The sequence below is a fragment of the Schistosoma haematobium genome, chromosome 2, assembly GCF_000699445.3.
Source record: "Schistosoma haematobium chromosome 2, whole genome shotgun sequence".
NCBI lineage: Eukaryota > Metazoa > Platyhelminthes > Trematoda > Strigeidida > Schistosomatidae > Schistosoma > Schistosoma haematobium.
In genome coordinates, this window is record NC_067197.1 from 1,941,322 (window position 1) to 1,960,172 (window position 18,851).

At 37.4% G+C, this 18,851-nt stretch overlaps 2 protein-coding genes across 7 annotated transcripts; one reads left to right on the forward strand and one right to left on the reverse strand.

The window, feature by feature from the left end:
- Positions 1-461: 461 nt before the first annotated feature.
- RFC5_1 (Replication factor C (RF-C) subunit) lies at positions 462-11,101 on the forward strand (the record flags this gene model as incomplete). Of its 4 annotated transcripts, XM_051214114.1 has the most annotated exons (10): positions 462-586; positions 621-685; positions 718-851; positions 883-962; positions 995-1,068; positions 1,098-1,257; positions 1,289-1,370; positions 4,324-4,453; positions 7,828-7,905; positions 10,891-11,101. In XM_051214114.1, the coding sequence occupies 10 exons, from the start codon at positions 573-575 to the stop codon at positions 11,043-11,045; spliced, it is 972 nt and encodes a 323-aa protein (XP_051067242.1). In that variant the 3' UTR covers positions 11,046-11,101. The 4 variants fall into 4 exon arrangements, with proteins under 4 accessions (XP_051067242.1, XP_051067241.1, XP_051067243.1 ...); XM_051214115.1 differs by having other exon boundaries at positions 541-586; positions 995-1,257; XM_035733793.2 differs by lacking the exon at positions 462-586 and having other exon boundaries at positions 598-685.
- A 5,367-nt stretch (positions 11,102-16,468) lies between these two features.
- RPL7A_1 (60S ribosomal protein L7A) lies at positions 16,469-17,572 on the reverse strand. Of its 3 annotated transcripts, XM_051214116.1 has the most exons (5): positions 17,521-17,572; positions 17,125-17,470; positions 16,738-17,089; positions 16,638-16,707; positions 16,476-16,602 (listed from the first exon to the last, which is right to left on the reverse strand). In XM_051214116.1, exons 1-5 carry the CDS (start codon positions 17,521-17,523, stop codon positions 16,498-16,500), a joined length of 876 nt encoding a protein of 291 aa, XP_051067246.1. In that variant the 5' UTR covers positions 17,524-17,572; the 3' UTR covers positions 16,476-16,497. The 3 variants fall into 3 exon arrangements, with proteins under 3 accessions (XP_051067245.1, XP_051067244.1, XP_051067246.1); XM_051214118.1 differs by having other exon boundaries at positions 16,469-16,602; positions 16,638-17,089; XM_051214117.1 differs by having other exon boundaries at positions 16,469-16,602; positions 16,638-17,470.
- Between the last annotated feature and the right edge of the window lie 1,279 nt (positions 17,573-18,851).

Genomic DNA, 18,851 nt, shown 5'->3' on the forward strand with positions numbered 1-18,851 from the left:
AGGAATTCAACATATCAAAGCGTTCGTCTCTAGATAACAGATCAAGCTTTCTGATGATATTATTGATCTCACAGAGGAAGTTATCTTGTTTAAAAATACAGATAAGGGTATTTACTGGGAAGACAGTGGAAAGTCTTCAGTCTGTCTTCAGTCCTCAGTAATAAGGTTGGTAGGCTAGTGAACCTATGTTAATTCTGATAGATTGCCTTCCAGTGAAGGTCCAGTTTCTCCGTGAGGATATTCACTGATGGGGCTGATACCACTTGTTCGGGTAAGGCGTTCCAGTCACTGACTACTCGATGAGAAAAATGGGACCCCACTTTAAGTTTGTTGGATCGCTGTTTGTGTACATTCTTGCTATGACCTCGGAGATTATCAGTGATGGAGGTAGCAAAAAGATGACATATTAACACCCAAATCATAATTGAAGATACGAAATGCCAGTATAAGGTCACCTCTCTGATTCTGCTGAACAAAGTGGCAAGTTTAGACTTGAGGTTGCGACAACTTTTATCGCACCACCATCAAAGGTTGTGCGCCACTGTGTATTTTTGAAATCCTAGAGGATTGCAATGGAAATACCATGGTATTTTGTAGATAAAACTGGAGTTCTGTTTCAGGATTGAGAAGTACAGACCGAGCTCGATAGAAGATCTTATAAGTCATGACGACATATCAAAAACTAGTATTTCTAATTAAATTCAACTGCTGTTGTAGTAAAGAGATTTATTGATAATGACAGGCTACCGCATTTACTGTTTTATGGTCCACCGGGAACGGGAAAAACTAGCACTATCCTAGCTGCCGCAAAGCGTTTGTACTCTCGTCAGTTTGCATCCATGGTTTTAGAGGTACGTGTTTAGATTTATAATATAGTTGTAGCTTAATGCCTCCGATGATCGGGGGATTGATGTTGTTCGTGAACAAGTACTGAGTTTCGCCAGCACGAAAACTCTCTTCGCGTAAGATATACATTTTTATACAAACTCTCCAGTGGAAAATTCAAGCTGGTTATTCTAGACGAAGCTGATTCCATGACAAAAGACGCTCAAAATGCACTTCGAAGAAGTAACTCTGTGTTTTCGCATATGTTTTAGTTATCGAAAAATTTACGGAAAACACCCGGTTTTGTTTAATTTGTAACTACTTGTCGAAAATTATCCCTGCAATCCAATCACGGTGCACCAAGTTCCGTTTTGCACCACTGCCCTTCAATGATGTCAGTGTGTGTCTTCGAAAAATTGCATCAAATGAAGGGTAAACAAAAGTCTCTCTTATTCCTGTTTAGCGTCGATTTAACTGACGATGGAGTAAAAGCAATTTATCAGTTTGCATCTGGGGATATGCGTAAATCTATCAACTTATTACAGGTAATCTATGTATAAATACGTTCCCAGTTGTTTTGTTAGTTAAATACATAGCGAAAGATAAGTACCAAATTTCAGATTGATCCTGGATGTATCTTCATTCACACGTAGTAGGTTCTCCGTTGTTTATGTCATACTGAAATCACCTAGAGAGTGTAGTGTTTTTATCGTAAACCAGACTTAACTATTGTGTTACATAAGAATCCCACCAGTGATATCTTTTTGTTCTGCTTAGGTTGCATTAAATTCAAAGAAACCAAACAACTAGAGGAAGATGCTGCTGTAGAACTTCCTGTGAGATTGTAGTTCATGGACGACATTTGAGCGACGCAGAAGTGGCTTTGGGAATGTTCACCTACTTACTAGAGCTTATAATTTGCAGTTGATTGTAAGGGTCAGGAATTACGTTTGGGATTTCCATCACGAACTGATAGCTTAAATGCCAAAATGCTCTCTAACCAAATGAATGGATGACTTTTGCGCCAAAATCCAAAACCTTATTCTAAAACTGATTGGTTCGTCCATAAATTATAGTTTAACCGAACTTCCTCATGTTTATAGAGCACTAACATTATTTTCTGTGTGAAGACAACGAAAAAATACAGTCTTGTGATTGTCTCGATCAACATTGTGAGGACATTTAAGCGTTATCCTCGAACATGATCTATTGCTTCAGAACTGGTGTGCGTATACACCTGAACTAATGATAGGGAGTAAGGTAGTTGAGTGTGTCAACCACCTCACCAGCCACACTAAGTTGGTATTTGACGAAAGTTGGGCATAAATTTCAAAAACTCGTTGGGCTTTTCTTACTTCCATTACTTGTAGCACAGGTGAATTGCCCGTCCTCCAGTGTGGAACGAGTTCAGTCTGTTCTACTTTGTGACTAAAATATAGCTTTTGAAAACAGTGTATTCACAGGTTACTAGTATTTAATCATAGATGTGTTCAAAGTATCGCTATCGTATTTTGGGACCAATAAGTGAATATTGCTGAGTTTAGGGACAGGGTACAAGATAAAGGTGAAAAATCGGCTGGTGAGGTAGTAAATAATAATCTATTGAAGTGGGTGTTACATGCATTATAGTTATCCTAACACTGCCTACTTCGATGGACGATGTTTACAGGTGTATGTGTGGGTTAGGAGGAAACTCGAGACTGTAAAACGATGACTTGGGATCACTACATGAAATCAATTACTGTTGAACTGGAAATTGTAAATAGATGCAGACTATGTGGTTGTGGTCAGGGTGATTATCGTAACGAATGGTTAGAGACTTTGAATGACACTGATCTGAGTCGTTCGCAATGGCATGTGTCCATTCACTCTGTGTGTCCAAGATCCTGAGTCCCGAAATCGTATACTTCTTTTTATTCTTCCTATAATTATCTTTCTCTACTGGTACTGCTACTAGTTCTACTACTTTGGAATTCATCTCTCTGTGCTTATGGGGTATCGAAAATTAAACCGATGTACACATGTCAGGTTCTAAGTTGACTATGGCTTCCCGGTCCAACATATCAAATCTAAGTGATACTGCGAAACATTTTAATTTCCTGTTATCAACCCCATCGATTTTAATTTAATTACATGAGTGAATTAACTTTTATACTGGTAGGATACGGTTAGTCACTTATTTCTAACACTAAAATTAGTACTACAAAGCATTCAGAAATTTATCATAAGAAACAAATTACCATATTGTGAAGGGATATAGGAGAGTCATTTAAAAAACAAAACTTGTAATCATAAGTGTGTAGTTCAGATATGGACTTAGCTGATCTAAGTTGTATTGACTACGTTTGACCGTCTATGGAGAGCGCAATGTAAAATCTCAACTGTAATCACCATGACTGGTAGCTTTCACAAACACTGAGTTTTATAATAAAGTAGTAGTTCAACAATTAAACCAATCAGATTTAAACTGTAAGATTATGTGCCTAAACTTCCCCTCATCTCCTTTGGTTTTGCACAGTTACATATTATCTCCGAGTGATTTGATTCAGAGTGGCATACTTTAACTTATACTTTGAGATGTAGGTTTGTGGAATAATGAAAGCTTCACAACTAAGTCATCCATCTCACATCCAAAAAATAATTTATGCTGATTTTTTTGGTTATATTCATAATAATGTTACTATTGCTGAGCTACAGGGTCTGTAGTATTTCATCCATAGTCTTAGCGAACCTAGAAAGTATTAATGACTTCAACTATCCTCCATCACACCGTCCAGTGTCACGATAACCACACCTTTTATCGCCCGTTTAGTGTGTTGGCAACCAATTCACAGAATAGAAGCCTCTAGGATCATAACCAATGAAGTCGAAGGCTTAGCACACAGTACTAGATAAAATGGGACTGCTGAGTCATTATTACTGTCATAATAACTATTCTTTTCATAGGAAGTTGTGACCTTCAGCATACATAAATCTTATATTGATATCCTTGTAGTTATACGCTTATGCGTCTCATGTTTGTCCGTCATCCATTTTATTCAATGTCTTTTGTCATACTACGCATTTTCTGGTTTAAGCTATATTACGGTTTGTAATGAGTAGCAAAAGTTGGCACACTTGTCTTCTCTGCTTCTCTTTCCTACGTCTTATCTTAACGTATGTTGTAGTAAATGAATGTCTGAAATAAATTCATCCAACTTAATCCGTGTTCAACTTCATAGTACCCCCGTCGTTCAAACGGTATTAGCCTAGGTGTAATATAGAGAATTAAATCGGAGATTAATATTCATGGCTTATTGATCTGCTCGCCCAAATCAGAATCAGATATCGGGCCACTATAAGATATTTCGAGACTTACAACAATTTACACAACTGGCGTACCAACTACTTATTACACAATACAGATATTTTTGTAGAGATTTCTTGTAATATGTTCTTATCATGGTTTGTTTGACTCAAATATTCCTTATGTACATCATTTATCTCCAATCCATGAAGAGTACATCTATGTCTTCAAAAACTGTCGACGGACCTTCTGTCTATGCTTGTGTTGCATATCCTTCACCGGCTGAGGTTCGATCGCTATTGGATCATGTACTGAATGAACCGATCAGTACTGCTTATCACAGTAAGTTGCCTCGATAACTGTATCAATCTTTATTGCATTTGACCATTTGTGATGTTGTTTAGTAGTTACAAATATCAAAAAGTCCCTCCATCTCAATATCGCGAGTAAAAATCTGTCTATGTTGAACAGATATCATACTCAAAACAGGAAACTCATTGCTTCTTATATCGACATCAAATAGATGAAAATTCCAAATTAGTCGTAAATAAAATGCGAAAATAATCCAAGATGTAACTAAATAACTAAACATAGCAGTCGACGAAATCAGTAAAAACAAATTGTTAAGATAGAAAATTCCCCTATACTACGAAAACCAGTTGTCCAAGATCCAATACATTAGTGTCTTACCACTCAAAAACTTCTATACTGTAGCTAGTATACTAGTATTTCCCATTCATTTGTAATGTCTCGCAGCCACTTCAGATAACGTAGTCAAGCAAATTCATAGATGCACATCGATGTGGCTCAAAATAGAAGTTAATCCTTAACACATACATGAATAGTAGGCCGGCTTGAGAAAACAATGAAGGACTAAGCAGAAGGTTTTTTTCAGGACTTTGAAATCCATTTGTTCAAGATTTTGGCAGCAGTATCCCCTTTAAATTCGATATACATACAGAGTTTTCTTCTGAACTGCTGGTGCTTTTTCCGGATGTTGTGTAGGTGTTAACTTCCTCTCGACAAAACTAGGTGGATAACCATTTCTGATGAGTGTCTACCGAAGTTGAAGTAGTTCATCGTCTATTGTGCCATTAGAACATATTCGCTTAATCCTAGAGGGTAAAGAGTGAATTAAGTTTCTCTTCCTATTCAAGGGGACCCAGCTATGAAATTTCGTATACCGAACATTGCAGGTGGGTTTTTTATACATTGGTCTCTGTAAAAACCATCTGACCTTATTTCTAACCGTACACTAAGATAATGAAATTTCTCGTTCGCCTCCGGTTCCAGTGTGAATTCAATTGAGTGATGACAAATATTGAACCAATCCTAAATATCATTGTGGTCTATATCTTCTTCACAAATAATGAAAGTATCATCCGTATATCTCTTATATAAATGAAATATCAATTATTGGTCGAAATACCGCATTTTCGATATTGTCCATGAAACAATCAGCTAAGAGGAGACCCAATGGTGAACCCATTGCAACTCCATCAGTTTGTCTATGGAAATCATTATCAAGTCTAAATTTCTCATTGAGACTACATCATAGAAATATGTTTTGGGACACAAATTTCAAAGTTGTTATTTTCAGTATAGTCGCATAAAAAACATATAGTTTCTGTGAGTGGAACATTTGTAAGGAGAGAAGTGACATTCAATAAGATCTTTTTTCTATCATTTGCATTGATATTTCTAATTGCGTCGACAAAATCAATTGAATCAGAAGAGTTGTACCCTTTAATGTAATTTTTGCCGGGTTTCAAAATCTCAGCTAACCATTTAATAATCAAATGATATGGAGAATAACTCATATCAGGTATAGGACATAGGGGCATATTTTTCTTATGAACTTTTGCGAGGCCGTACAGTCTTGGTATAAAGGAATACGATAGTCTAAGATGTTCATAGAAGTGACAGTTAATAATAAACTCATTTTTCTTCTTCCTTAGGATTCTAGTTAACATCTGTCCCATTTTCTCAGTTGCATCTTTTTGAATGGCTTCTTTAGAGGATGTGGTAAAATCAGATAATATCGAGGATAGTTTGGTGATATATTATGCTAAAATGTTTTATTATCCCCATAATAATTGTGACGTAAAGCCTGGTATTACATGAACATATACTCAGTCGTTGATACATTTCATCAAGTACAGATTCACGTACTTCACTTTGAGTCACATTTTATGCATAAGGGTTAGTGATCTTATCCAACTGCCCGAACCGAAAGAGGTGCAATGTGACGCCCACGTACAACCTAATGGTTGAAAGTTAAGCGCCCCAATCAATAAGCCACTAATCAGTTATCAAATTATATCAATTTCAACAAGAAAATCTAACAGATTACATTTAAATAAGAAAAATTAGTTCAGCGAAGAATTCTCTTTTCGGCAAATTCATCTTCAAAGCTGTACAATCGCAAATATATATACTTATTTTTACAGGATGATAATAGTACTGATAATAAACTTCTGTTAGACATGTTGACAGTGAGGTTAAATAAACAAAGTTATTAAAAAAATTCTTTTAGAAAACAAGGAAAGTTTAATAATCGTTCGATTGATAATGGCTGAAGTATTCATCAAATGATAGATAGGGAGATTATCATTGGGAAAGGATAGCTCAGCATGATAAGATAAAATGTTAAAATTGAGATGAAATGTATGATTTTGAGATGATGGAGAAGATTTGTAGCTCAGTTGAATGGTTTCGATGGAGTTATTTTCCAGCTCAGAGAACAAAACTCCAGGATTATATGTAATCAGGATGATCGTAGAAACAAATAAACCAGTTGGGGGGGGGGTTAGAAGATTTAAGGGGAAGATGGTAGGTGAAACAGATGGCTGTAAAGGAAGCAGAGTATGAAGAGAAAAAAGATTATGAAACATTAAGACCATGGTAGAAGAAGAGGTTGTACCAGTCTCTTTTGTACACACAACTCTGGTTTTTCCAGATGTATGACTATTGCTTCAGCAATGCAAAGAAGATGCAATCTAATTGTCTTTGGAAGACTTCTACTTACCTTGTGGATGATTTTGAACACAGAGTTTGTCTTGATTGAGTGACCTGTGTTCATAAGGTGTTCGATTATTGAACTTCTTATTGAGTCGTTCCCTCCTCCTTTTAGCCACCCCGGATAATATTCTTGAATTCTTTTTTGATAAAGTATACATCGAACGACCTATATACCTAGCTCCACATGAGCAAGTAAATTGGTAAATGCCCATTGAGTTGATCAGATGCAATAATTTATCTTTAAGATTATTGGTGAACAATGGTCGACTGAAGAATACTATTCACAATGTTGCTGCGAAGAATGTTCTTTTTAAAGAATTCAAAATTCTCCTCTTTTAGATGTATGTGGCTCTCTGTCACCCTTGAATTCGATGTTCATGCATAAAGTTTTCTTTTCTACTGCAATTATTTGTGTTTTCGGTTTTATATTCTTATCAATGAATATCGAAGGATAGCTGTTTTTTTAAGTAAGTATCTCCTTCAAGAGGTCCGATTCTGTATCTATGACTTCGGGACTACAAATTCTTCGTATTCTTGTATCGACTAGCGAACACGTTCAGATATGTTTACACATTACTTTGGATTGAATATGATCAATTATACTTTAAGTTAATGATCATTTTTGTTCTAAAGTACAAATAACTTCCTAAGAGCAAACATTCATATTATATTATATCATATTCATATATTTTTAGATATTACAACAGTAAAAAATTTGAAAGGAATTGCATTGCAAGATATAATTACAGAAATTCATCCATTGATAATGCGTAGTAAGTTTCTTTGTTATTTTTTATATTAAATTATATTGTCTAGTAACCAAATATCTTTACCCCCCCCCAACAATCTTTAACTTTTTAAACAAGTCCTGTGTGTACAATATAGTCAGTCAGTTACAACGTGGGACCAGGCACATATATGCATGTACAATATAGTGTAGTGTATGAAATACAATACATTTTCAGTTAACATTACTATCTTAACTATTACAAAATCTAAGTTAGATATAATACAAGGATAATATGTATATGTTAGAATACCTGGTTAGTTTCGTCCTTTGAACGTTAAGCTCCATTGATCTTGTCGATAACGTCATGTAACTTACCTCTTACCTATAGCATGAAGAGAATTCTTTTTAGGTATTTCAAAATACATTTAGGTTACGAGCGGTTTTGATGACAGATCACAATGACTACAGAAGATAATGAACAACTATAGTGAACTAGAACACAAATGGGGAGAGTCAGTTCTCCCTCTTGAAACGCTTTCATATGACCACATGTAATCACTGCCTTCTCGCGGCGAATTTGTTGTTTACGAGATTGAGAGGACAAAAAGCGAAACACCGGCGCTTTAACCGGGTTGGTGGACACACAGAGTTCAACTAGTGGAGTTAGAAAACCCTGATTTCAAACCAATGATGCACATGGGTTCCAGTATCCTTATTGAATAAATGGTGTATGAACCAATTGTTGGCCACCGGTTACAATGGGACTTCATCTCCTTACGATGCTCCGCTGCCTTTTGGACCAGACCTTTAGGTCAAAGGCTCCGGCTGTGGCCCTCTAAGAGAAACGCCTGCTTCGGTGTGGGCACCCGGGCAGTATATCAGCCCTCGCACAAATCGAATGATTTATGTGGCGCATATCTACTTGGCGCCTCCTTGTACCAATGTTTATGCTTTTAAATAAATAAAGATAATGGGGACAATGGAATGTATCTCGACACAAAATTACATAATCTCTTGGTAAAATCTGAGAACCATACAGTAAATATTTCATTTGCAAAATATCAATCAATCGTCTCGGACTTAGTTGTTCTTTCGTTTCCACACCGATCACTCTGTTTTTCTTTCTTTTTTCTTCGATCTTCTTGTCCTTCTGCCGCCAGACATCTAACTTTCGATTGATGATACATACTACTTGTATCTGTTGACATCAGTAGCACATACCACACAACTACTTAAAACTGGTCCATTTGCAAACTATTAGAACGAAAAAATAAAAAGGTTTGGAATCACGATCCTAGCGTTTGATGCAGTTCCACAATGCATACTTGATAAGTAGAACTAAACACCAAAAGGGGTACTAGGTCGATAGATTATTAAGTCACAATACTCGGTCACGTGATACACGAGACTAAATTATCCAACTAGCAATCAAGAACCAGATACAGCCCAGAACAACAGCCTTTTGTTGTAATACAAATCAGTTAGCAAATAGATGCAGAGTGGGACCAGGTGAAGTCAGTTTTACATATAAAATGGTTTTTTATGTTTAGTATAGCCAGATATTTCTTGTCGACCAATCATGACTTACCGTAATCGGTATGTCATCAACAATTGTCCTAATAGCACCAAATTAATCATTGAATACAGGCTTAAACTGCACACAAAAAACATCAATGACCTATAGGGTGCGGAATACGTATCACTGACTGATGAGTGCTAAATGACTCCAAATTTAGGAAAAAAGCTTCTTGACACTTGCCTCTAATCACTTAATATCTAATATTTTCACCAAGTGAGAAAATAAATCAGTTTCTTCCTTGTAAAAAATTGTCAATAATCTGATGTAATCCCTTTAGCTTATATATTACTTCTTGACTAGAAATCAGTCAATCATTATTATCGTAGAGCAGAACCTGGAACAAATATCTGTTAACTAATGTTACCATATTGCATTTTTAACCGGAAGTGTATTCGGTTAGTCCTTGCCAGTGATTAACAGGATTTACCGATTAGAGCGTAGCCAACTAAAAATGTCAACATAACATTTCTTTTGAATATTTGTAATCCTTGTTAATATAATCCGGATTTAATTGGTTATCTAACCATATCTTTGTGATAAAGCCTATATGTTAGCTCCATCTGTAATAATCAATAAAGCACTATAATTATTACTTACGCCTGTTACTCCTCGTGAAGGAGCATAGGCCGCTCACCAGCGTTCTCCATCCAACCCTGTCCTGGGCAATCCTTTCTAGCTCCGTCCAGTTGTAATTCATCGTTTTCATATCTGCTTCTATTATCCGACGCAATGTGTTCTTTGGCCTTCCTCTTTTCCGCTTCCCTTCAGGATTCCAAGTTAGGGCTTGCCTCGTGATGCAGTTTGACGATTTGCGTAATGTATGTCCTATCCATTTCCATCGTCTTTTCCTAATTTCTTCTTCAGCTGGAAGTTGGTTTGTTCTCTCCCACAAAAGGCTGTTACTGATGGTATCCGGCCAATGAATGTTGAGAATCTTGGCTATAATTATTGGCGAAGATTAATCTATCCCAATGAAAATCATGTACAGTCAAGTATTCCTAATTGTTATTACAAAAACGTTAACAATTCTAGTTGACAGAACGTTTTACTCATTACGGCTACAGAGTTAAGCTTGAAATTTCTATTGCCCGTTTGTTGATATTCACAACTGCGATCAAGCTCTTAAATCATATGCACATCTTAGGCAGATTTACTTGATATAGCCTTTAGTCACAAGCTTTAGTATATTTGCTATTTGGTTAACAGACATCTTGTCTTAGCTGAAACTCATCAGTGGTATGTACATATTCACATCGAGACTGGAATTGGGTACCTATCTCTTCAAACGTCAATGTGTTATCACCTAACCTACTCGGCATTCCATCCGATTTCGTCATTGAAGTTATATTGATATCATGAACACTTAGTTTTTCTGGCAATATTTATTCGACATTTCATTGTAGTAGGATTTCTGTTTACTTTTCAATTATTTTCTCAATTGATATTTAGTTGATTTGCCGGATGCAATACGCTGTGATTTATTAATTGCGTTATCCGATATAGAAAATCGTATGTCACAAGGAGCATCAGAAAGATTACAATTGGGTGCATTTGTTTCAGCATTTACTCGAGCAAAAATAGCACTAGAGTCCAAGATTCCCTAAAAACAAAAGTTCCCCATTTCAATTTTGTTCTCATGTTTAATAAATCAATCTTTGCAAATCGTATTTCTTTTCTTTAATTAGTAATATTTCTAGTTTATCGTTATTGTAAACGTGTTATCATAGACATTCATTTAGAAATAACATTCTTATCATCTGACTTATCAGGAATCAATTTTCTACTACGAGATTCTCTTGTTAACTTAGAATACACAAATGGTATATTTTTGTTTATTGAAGACCCTGGATAAGTATAGTTTTCTGACCGTCTTAAGCAACGTTGCAAGGATGTTTAGAATGCGTTTCTCTCCTTCTAAATGCAAAATGTTGCTTCAGAACCTTTCCGCATCAGCATCTAAACCTGTGATAATCAATGAAGTAGTTGAGTTTGTTGACTATTTCACTTATCTTGGAAGTCTCATCAATTCATATGGGTTGGCGTCCGACGAAATCTGGTCTCGGATTCAGAAATTTAGGCTGGTTTTTGTCAATTTACATAACTTGTAGTGTAAGCGAGATATCCATTTCCCAACTAAAGGACAAGCTTAATGTACAGTAGTCCACTCCACCTTTGTGGTTGTGAAACATGGCATTTAAAAATATATTATATTCGTAGGTTATTCTTTTATGATTATAGATGCCCTCGAAGCATTGCTGAGATTATGGATCCAAGATAAAGGTGACAAATCGGTTGGTGAGGTAGTAAATAATAATCAATTGAAGTAGGTGTTACATGCATTATAGTTATCCTAACACTGCCTACTTCGATGGACGATGTTTTCAGGTGTATGAGTGGGTTAGGAGGAAACTCGAGACTGTGAAACGATGACTTGGGATCACTCCATGAAATCAATTACTGTTGAACTGGAAATTGTAAATAAATGCAGACTATGTGGTTGTGGTCATGGTGGTTATCGTAACGAATGGTTAGAGACTTTGAATGACACTGATCTGAACCGTTCGCAACGGTGAGCGTGCATTCACTGTCTTCCCTTAAAGCCTGTATCTAAATTCATGACTTTTCTTTTTGTCGCACTAGTTTATACATTTTCTAACCTTATCTTCGATGCCTAGTCTTTTTTATTACCAGCAATATGTTACTACCTCAATTACTCTGGGATTTACCCTGACAATTTCATCTCGCTATGCAATGGGGTATGACAAATTTAGCTGATGTACACATGTACCAGGCTCTATGTTGCTTTTGACTGACGCAATGCCGCTTAGTTTAGATTGACTGTTTTTAGATCAGTTTTTCAGTCAGTCGTAATCAACATACGACCGGCTACAGATGTCCATCAGCTCATGTTATCACGTGACATCAACTCAGCAAGATAAAGATGAATAGCAAAGTAGTTGAAATAAAGGTAGTAATAATAATGATAAGGAAAGATCTAATACTGAGAATGCTTCGAAGATGGAGAAGAAATTCGCAAAACAAAGCATGTGGAAGAATCTTGAAATTCTCAATTTAAGTGAAAATGAAGAATGAATTCAGCGTCATGTCGCCTACAGTGACAATCATTGTGTGAAATTCAATTAGACAGTCAGTAGAAACAATATAGTTCAGAATTAGTGTGCCAATATGTGAATGACGGTATTGTACTTACAGGAACTACATTACTTAGTAGTTTCCGTAAGTGTCCCCAAATGCCCTGGTACGGCAGAGAGTGGTGAGTCTGCTCTCCCTCTCGAAATGCTCTCATAAGGCCACGCGTATATAACCTACTCACTGTCTTCTCGTGGCGGAAGTGTTGTTTGCGGAAATGAGAGGACGAAAAGCGAATGTCCGGGGCTTTAACCGGATTCCAAACCAATGGTGCAGATGGGCTCCAGTATCCTGCGGGAACAAATAGCGTATAAACCAATTTTCGGTCACCGGCTTCCATGGGACTGCATCTTCTTACGATGCTCCTTTGCCCTGTGGATCAGACCTTCGGGGAGTGGCCTCTTAAGAAAACCACTTGCTTCGGTCTGGGCACCCGGGCAGCATCACAGCCCTCACACATATCGAATGAGATTTGTGGTGCATATGTATTTGGTGCCTCCTTGTACCAATATCTATGTGCTAAAATAAAAATAAACATTACCTAGTTACTCTAAATTCAGGTGTATTGTATCTCTAAGCCTTCCGTCAATTTATCGTAGACCAAAAATTATCCTCGGCTCTAGGCTACTGTCAACCCTCCTTAAATCTCATTATTTAGTGGTGCGATGTGGGCTGAACATTCCTCAACCGCCTCAGGCAATGTACACTAACTTTAACGACTACACTACTCTACCTGCCTAGAACTCTACGCTTGTATATTAAGTCTTATTCTTCCAGATTGTGATATGTCAGAGATTCACAAACACTAGTAACCTAATAGATTTAGGCGGGTCTAGAATTACATAGTCATGTAGCACAAGTAGGTCGAAATATGCGACAAATGTCAGCGGCTACAAACATGCATTCTCCAAGAAGCTCACGAAAATCCCGATGAGAAGTGATTACGTATACCTATTGCTCTAGTTGTATATAGAAATACAATCTCCCTGGTTGAGACTCATAAGACAGTCAAATAATCTGTTATGAGGCTTTTAGCCTTGGTATATTCTCAAACAATGTATTGCTCATTATTTCTACAGGGTTTTACTTCTGTAGATTTGTCAGATTATTATTTTAGTTCTTCCTCTTGTCGAGCTGACGACAATGACAGACTACAGCCTCGCAAATATAGACATTGGTTTAGGCCACCATAATTCACATCGGCTCAACAAGAGGGAAAGAAAATCAGCAAAAGGCACAGAAAAATAATGTGCTAATAACCAGAGAAAAAAGAAATAACGCATCTTTATCATGGTCAACTCCAGATGCCAATAAGCTATCTTATGGACTGCATATCTACACATAAATCTGACCATGAGTTATCGAACGATCTTATTTCACTGTTACATTACTTACAGGGACTTTCTATCAGTCACTAACTGTCTTCAAGATAGGGGAGAGGGCTATCGCCCGATGTCTATAAGTAGAGTCACAATTCGGTACGACACTTAGTCGATGACCAAAACCTTAGAAACTGCTGATCAAGAGATATTTATCAAGATCGGTATCCCGAACTACAACGATTGATACCAGTTGAACTGAGTCACGAAACCTAGGACTACGACTGATATCTTGACTAATCAAACCGCTGCTACTGGCCGAATGATCTAGTTCCTTGGCCTTTTCAGTCAACAACGTAGAGAGACTGATGAATTGTAATCTTAAATGACAATCGGAAGATACAAGTAAATAACACTAAGTGAACATTTACCATTGCAGTCAGTCAGTAACAACGTAGAACTTCGTACGTACGTACATCAGTTCGAGTTACCATGCTACATTAGCACAAATATACAATTGTCAATTCAAATCCCATAATGGTAGAGGTAGCAATCGGGAACATTAGCGTTTGAAGATGTTATTCCGGGATAATCCAGTGAAATGAATTTGGAAAGAGGAAAAAAGGGATATGAAGAATCCAGAAGATTAGGGTTTGGAGGAACACAGAGTGGATGCACCTGCGCCATGCAAACGATTTTCAGCCATGTCATTCAACGTCTCCAACCTTGGCCTTTTTAGACTTAGGGTGACACTAGACTGAAAACCATAACCTACTAGACTTCTACCCAGAAGTGATTTTGGAACTACAAGTTCTAGAACGACGGAAGAGTGGACTGTGTTACTTCTTTACAATAGCTAGGTAATTTATTAACTAAACCAAATGCATGATATCCTGGTAACATACAGTATGAATGGGACCTACAACATATGGGAAACTGGAATAAGCCAGAGTAGCTAGATTGACAAGTCCGGTCGCGTATGCTACTACTAGCCAAATGTATTGCGAACGATATCGTTCGTTCAAAACAAACTACATAGGCCTCGAGCTTGCAACATAAGAACTGGGGACCTAAAATTACAGCCACTAAGTCCTCTCAATTATAATTGGCTTTCGCCAGTACGGAATGTTATGACAGCCCTATTCTGTTTTGGTAACACATACGGAAAAGGTACGTTCTATTAATTATAGTCTGTTTGTTGTTTGAAACTAAAGACATCTTTTATCTCTGAAATTTGCAGCCTGATCTTTTCGGGTTGGGTTATTCCTTAGAGAACATTTGCCAATGCCATGCTAAACCACGTTGTACATGACTCCAAAAGGCGGTATTAATTTAAAAAATGATAAGCGTGAACCTAAGCTGTTTGTATTGTAACACTAGGTGAACCATGGTAGACTAAGTGGAAACAGATACTGATATTGGTGGACGGATGACCAACATAGAAACAATAACCTAAGCTTACACGACACGATAAAATACGCAAATGACATTCATTGAGTGATTATATATATAGGTCGTCTAACGAAATCACGCTAACCCCTGTATAACAATACTAGCTATTAACTTCGTACAGGGATGTCAGTACACATTAACACACCAGCAGTATAAACATCTCTTAGACTTAAAAAGTTCAGGCTTATTATGTCCAGAAGCTTAAAAAAGCTTTTCCTTCAAACCGCAAAACTTCGAAACCAAAACCGTTGGGCGACTGACTGGATCATTTGATCAGTGTTCGCCAAGTTTATTGCGATAACATGCAATGAATTAGAAATATTCGGAGTCCAGGTTGTTACTTGATCAGTTATTACGAACTGTTCGTGCCTGTCAGATGGCAAAATGCTACATCATCTGAGTATTTTGTAGCCCCAACCATGGCAAACTATATTATCAGCTCTACCAAACTGACAACAAAAAACTCGTATTTGATTAGGTTCGACTGCTTTAGATCGTTTAAACGGCTAACTTACCAATTGTCAATGGAGCCACATGCATAGCAAGTGATGGGAAAACCCAACCACAAGTGGGTTGTCTCCGCTTAAAGTATTACACATATGTTTAAGTTTACATGAATATCAACTCAAAGGGAGTCATCAAGAATATTAATGTAAAGGAGACACTACTTGTAGGAAAGTAGTCACGAACATGAGGAAAGTTTATAGCGAAAGTATATTAACTTTGAATGAACATAACGTCAACTGAGAGCAGATAAAAATTTGAGTAATATTATCAAAGACAGTAAAGTCGAATGATTACAAAGCGTAAGAACTGAAAGTAAACAAAACGAGAATGCACATGACGCTGAGTCATGTTGATTAATTCCTTTTAAACGATTACCAATATTAGATATTATTTACTAGCTAGCTGTAAACTATCATAGTACGTTTTAAAAACTACTAGGCTATCCCAGTATGAGGCACAACGAATGGTGTCAAGACGGGCAGTCTAACACTCGAAGTTATTGGCAAAGTTAACATGATTCCAAGAAGCCACTAAGAACAAGGTAAATAAAACAGAGTAACAGACTAGACACCGTCTTTAAAGACCATAAGACGAATAGATTTTTCCGTTAAAATGTATTAAAGTAAAGTTATCCAAGTTTAATCTGAAGCTCTTTCTTCTTTGCTTTTTCAAGTTTAGCCTTTTTGGCGAGGGATTTAGAACCCATGATTCCACCACCCCAATGTTTTCGAATCTATAGCGCAAATATTATTAGAAATAATTCCTCACCTCTTCGAAACGATCATTGTAGTTGTTCTTTACCATTTCAACTATTTTCGATAACCGCGATTTGTCCTCTCTAAAAATTATTTTGAGAAGTTGGACTTACTCTCTAATATTAGTGAAGGCCAAGCAAGTACACGTCTTTCGGTGAACCAGAAGTCCAAGTTTAGCCTTACTTTTAACCATACAATATGGTACACCCATTTTCCTGCACAATGCAGGAAGGAAGAGTACCACCTCGATTGGCTCAACATCGTGCGCTATTATAACAAGGCGAGCCTTCTTCTGAGTTATGGCGGTAGTCACTTCGCGAATACCAGCACGAACAGTGGGTTTACGTGTTGTTGGTTCATCAGGTTTGCCTTCAGCACGCAATTGTGCTCGATGAACGAGAAGCATTCTCTTAGCTTGTTTACTTAGAGGCTGATACTTGGTAACCAGGTTGAATATTTGACCAGCTAAGTACAGTAAAATTCTCGAAAACGGGAAATACCTGAGTTCCTATCTAATGTCTGAGAAAATTGATGGATCGGGGGTGGGATTTTCAATCGTTTCTTTAGGATTGCCTTTTTCCTTTGGAGCTCGATGTACTTTGGCCACTTGGCGAAACGATAAAGGTTCCTTTTTGGTTGAATATCTTGTCCGATTCCGAAATTTTTAGGTCGGCGCTGGATTAACGGATTTTTGACGACCTTCTTCTTTGCCACCGTTTTCTTTGCTATTTCAGGAAGCGGAGCAACTTTTGAAGGCTTCCCTTTACGAATAACTGGTACCTCAGGTTCATGTTGAACAACTTCCTTAATCTTCTTAGCTTTGATTATCTTTTTCGGCTTATTAGGCTGTAAGTTAAGTAACACATCAGGATAAACGTCAAAACCAAACAACCTACCATGCTCAATGATTTAAAGTGAGCGGTATGACATACAACCTAACAAGCAAAGTTTATATTTGTTATTCAGTATTCAGTCTTCAGTAACAAGGATAAGTCTATCAACCTATATTAATCTTTGCAGTTTGTGACACCATGGAGGTCCAATCTCGTTTTAAATATGTATCAACAGAAAGTGCTGGTACTGAGTGTTCTGGAAGAGAATCTCAATAATGCACTACTCGGTGCGAGAAACGAAACTCCAGATATAGACGATTTGATCTCGCTTTTTGAGCTTTCTTTGAATGTCCTCTCAAACGATTAGTCCTAGACGGAAGAAAAAAATAAGACATAATACCACAGTTATCGTTTAGTATACGATAGGCAAAGATTAGATCACTCCGTATTCGGCAGTTAGTTCCTCAAACGGTCCACAAAAGCTACAAACAACCTACAATCATCAAGAACCGCACTCTCCGTTCGCTAAGCCGCAAAAGGCACTGTTGGACAGAATACAAACAAACTGACAACAACGGCGCCTACAGGCAATATAAACATATAAGGAAAATATGCACTAAAGCAACAAGAGAAGACAGGCTTCAGTACCGGATAAAGCTTATGGATAAATTTGTCTCCAATCCGAAAGGCTTATTCCGTTATGCAGCCTCTCTTCGAAAAGCCGAAACTGGAATTTCCCAAATGCTAGGTCCTGATGACCCGACCAATAACGACGGCGACGCCTTTAACCTTCTGGCTAAACAATACTCTCAGAAATTTCAACCGATCCACATCAACTATACTGATAACAGCTTCATCTGCAACTGCACATGACTTTCCAAAGTGAACCTGAGCTCTGACTTGATGTTTCGGAAACTGCAGCACTTAAGAATAGACACTTCTCCTGGCCCGGATATGGTCCATCCTGTCATACTGAGGGAAGCAGCTTCAATCCTAGCAACACAGATTATCATGATGTTCTCACGCTCGCTAAGCCGAGGCAAACTTCCGGAAACTTGGAAGCCGGCTCACATCACACCAATTTTTAAAGGTGGTCGACGCAGCAAACCTTCAAGTTACCAACCAGTGGCTCTTCCCTCTACTCCTTCAAAAATCATGGAGTCCCTGATATGTGATAGTATACACGACTATTTACTATCCTTAAATTTCTTCTCACCCAACAGCATAATTTCAGGAAGGGTCATTCTTGTATAACCAACGTGCTGACTGCGGTGGACAGATGGACAAGTATCCTTGATCGCAAGTAGAAGGTTGATATCATTTACCTTGATTTCTCAAAAGCTTTTGATAGGGTCAACCATATATGTCTTATCAGTAAGCTCAAACGATTGGGT

Coding starts and splice junctions, on each gene's coding strand:
- RPL7A_1 (XM_051214116.1), bottom strand. Junction 17,090..17,124: donor GACATTAGATAGGAACTCAG/GTATTTCCCGTT, acceptor TACTGTACTTAG/CTGGTCAAATATTCAACCTG. Junction 16,708..16,737: donor GCCTTCACTAATATTAGAGA/GTAAGTCCAACT, acceptor AATAATTTTTAG/AGAGGACAAATCGCGGTTAT.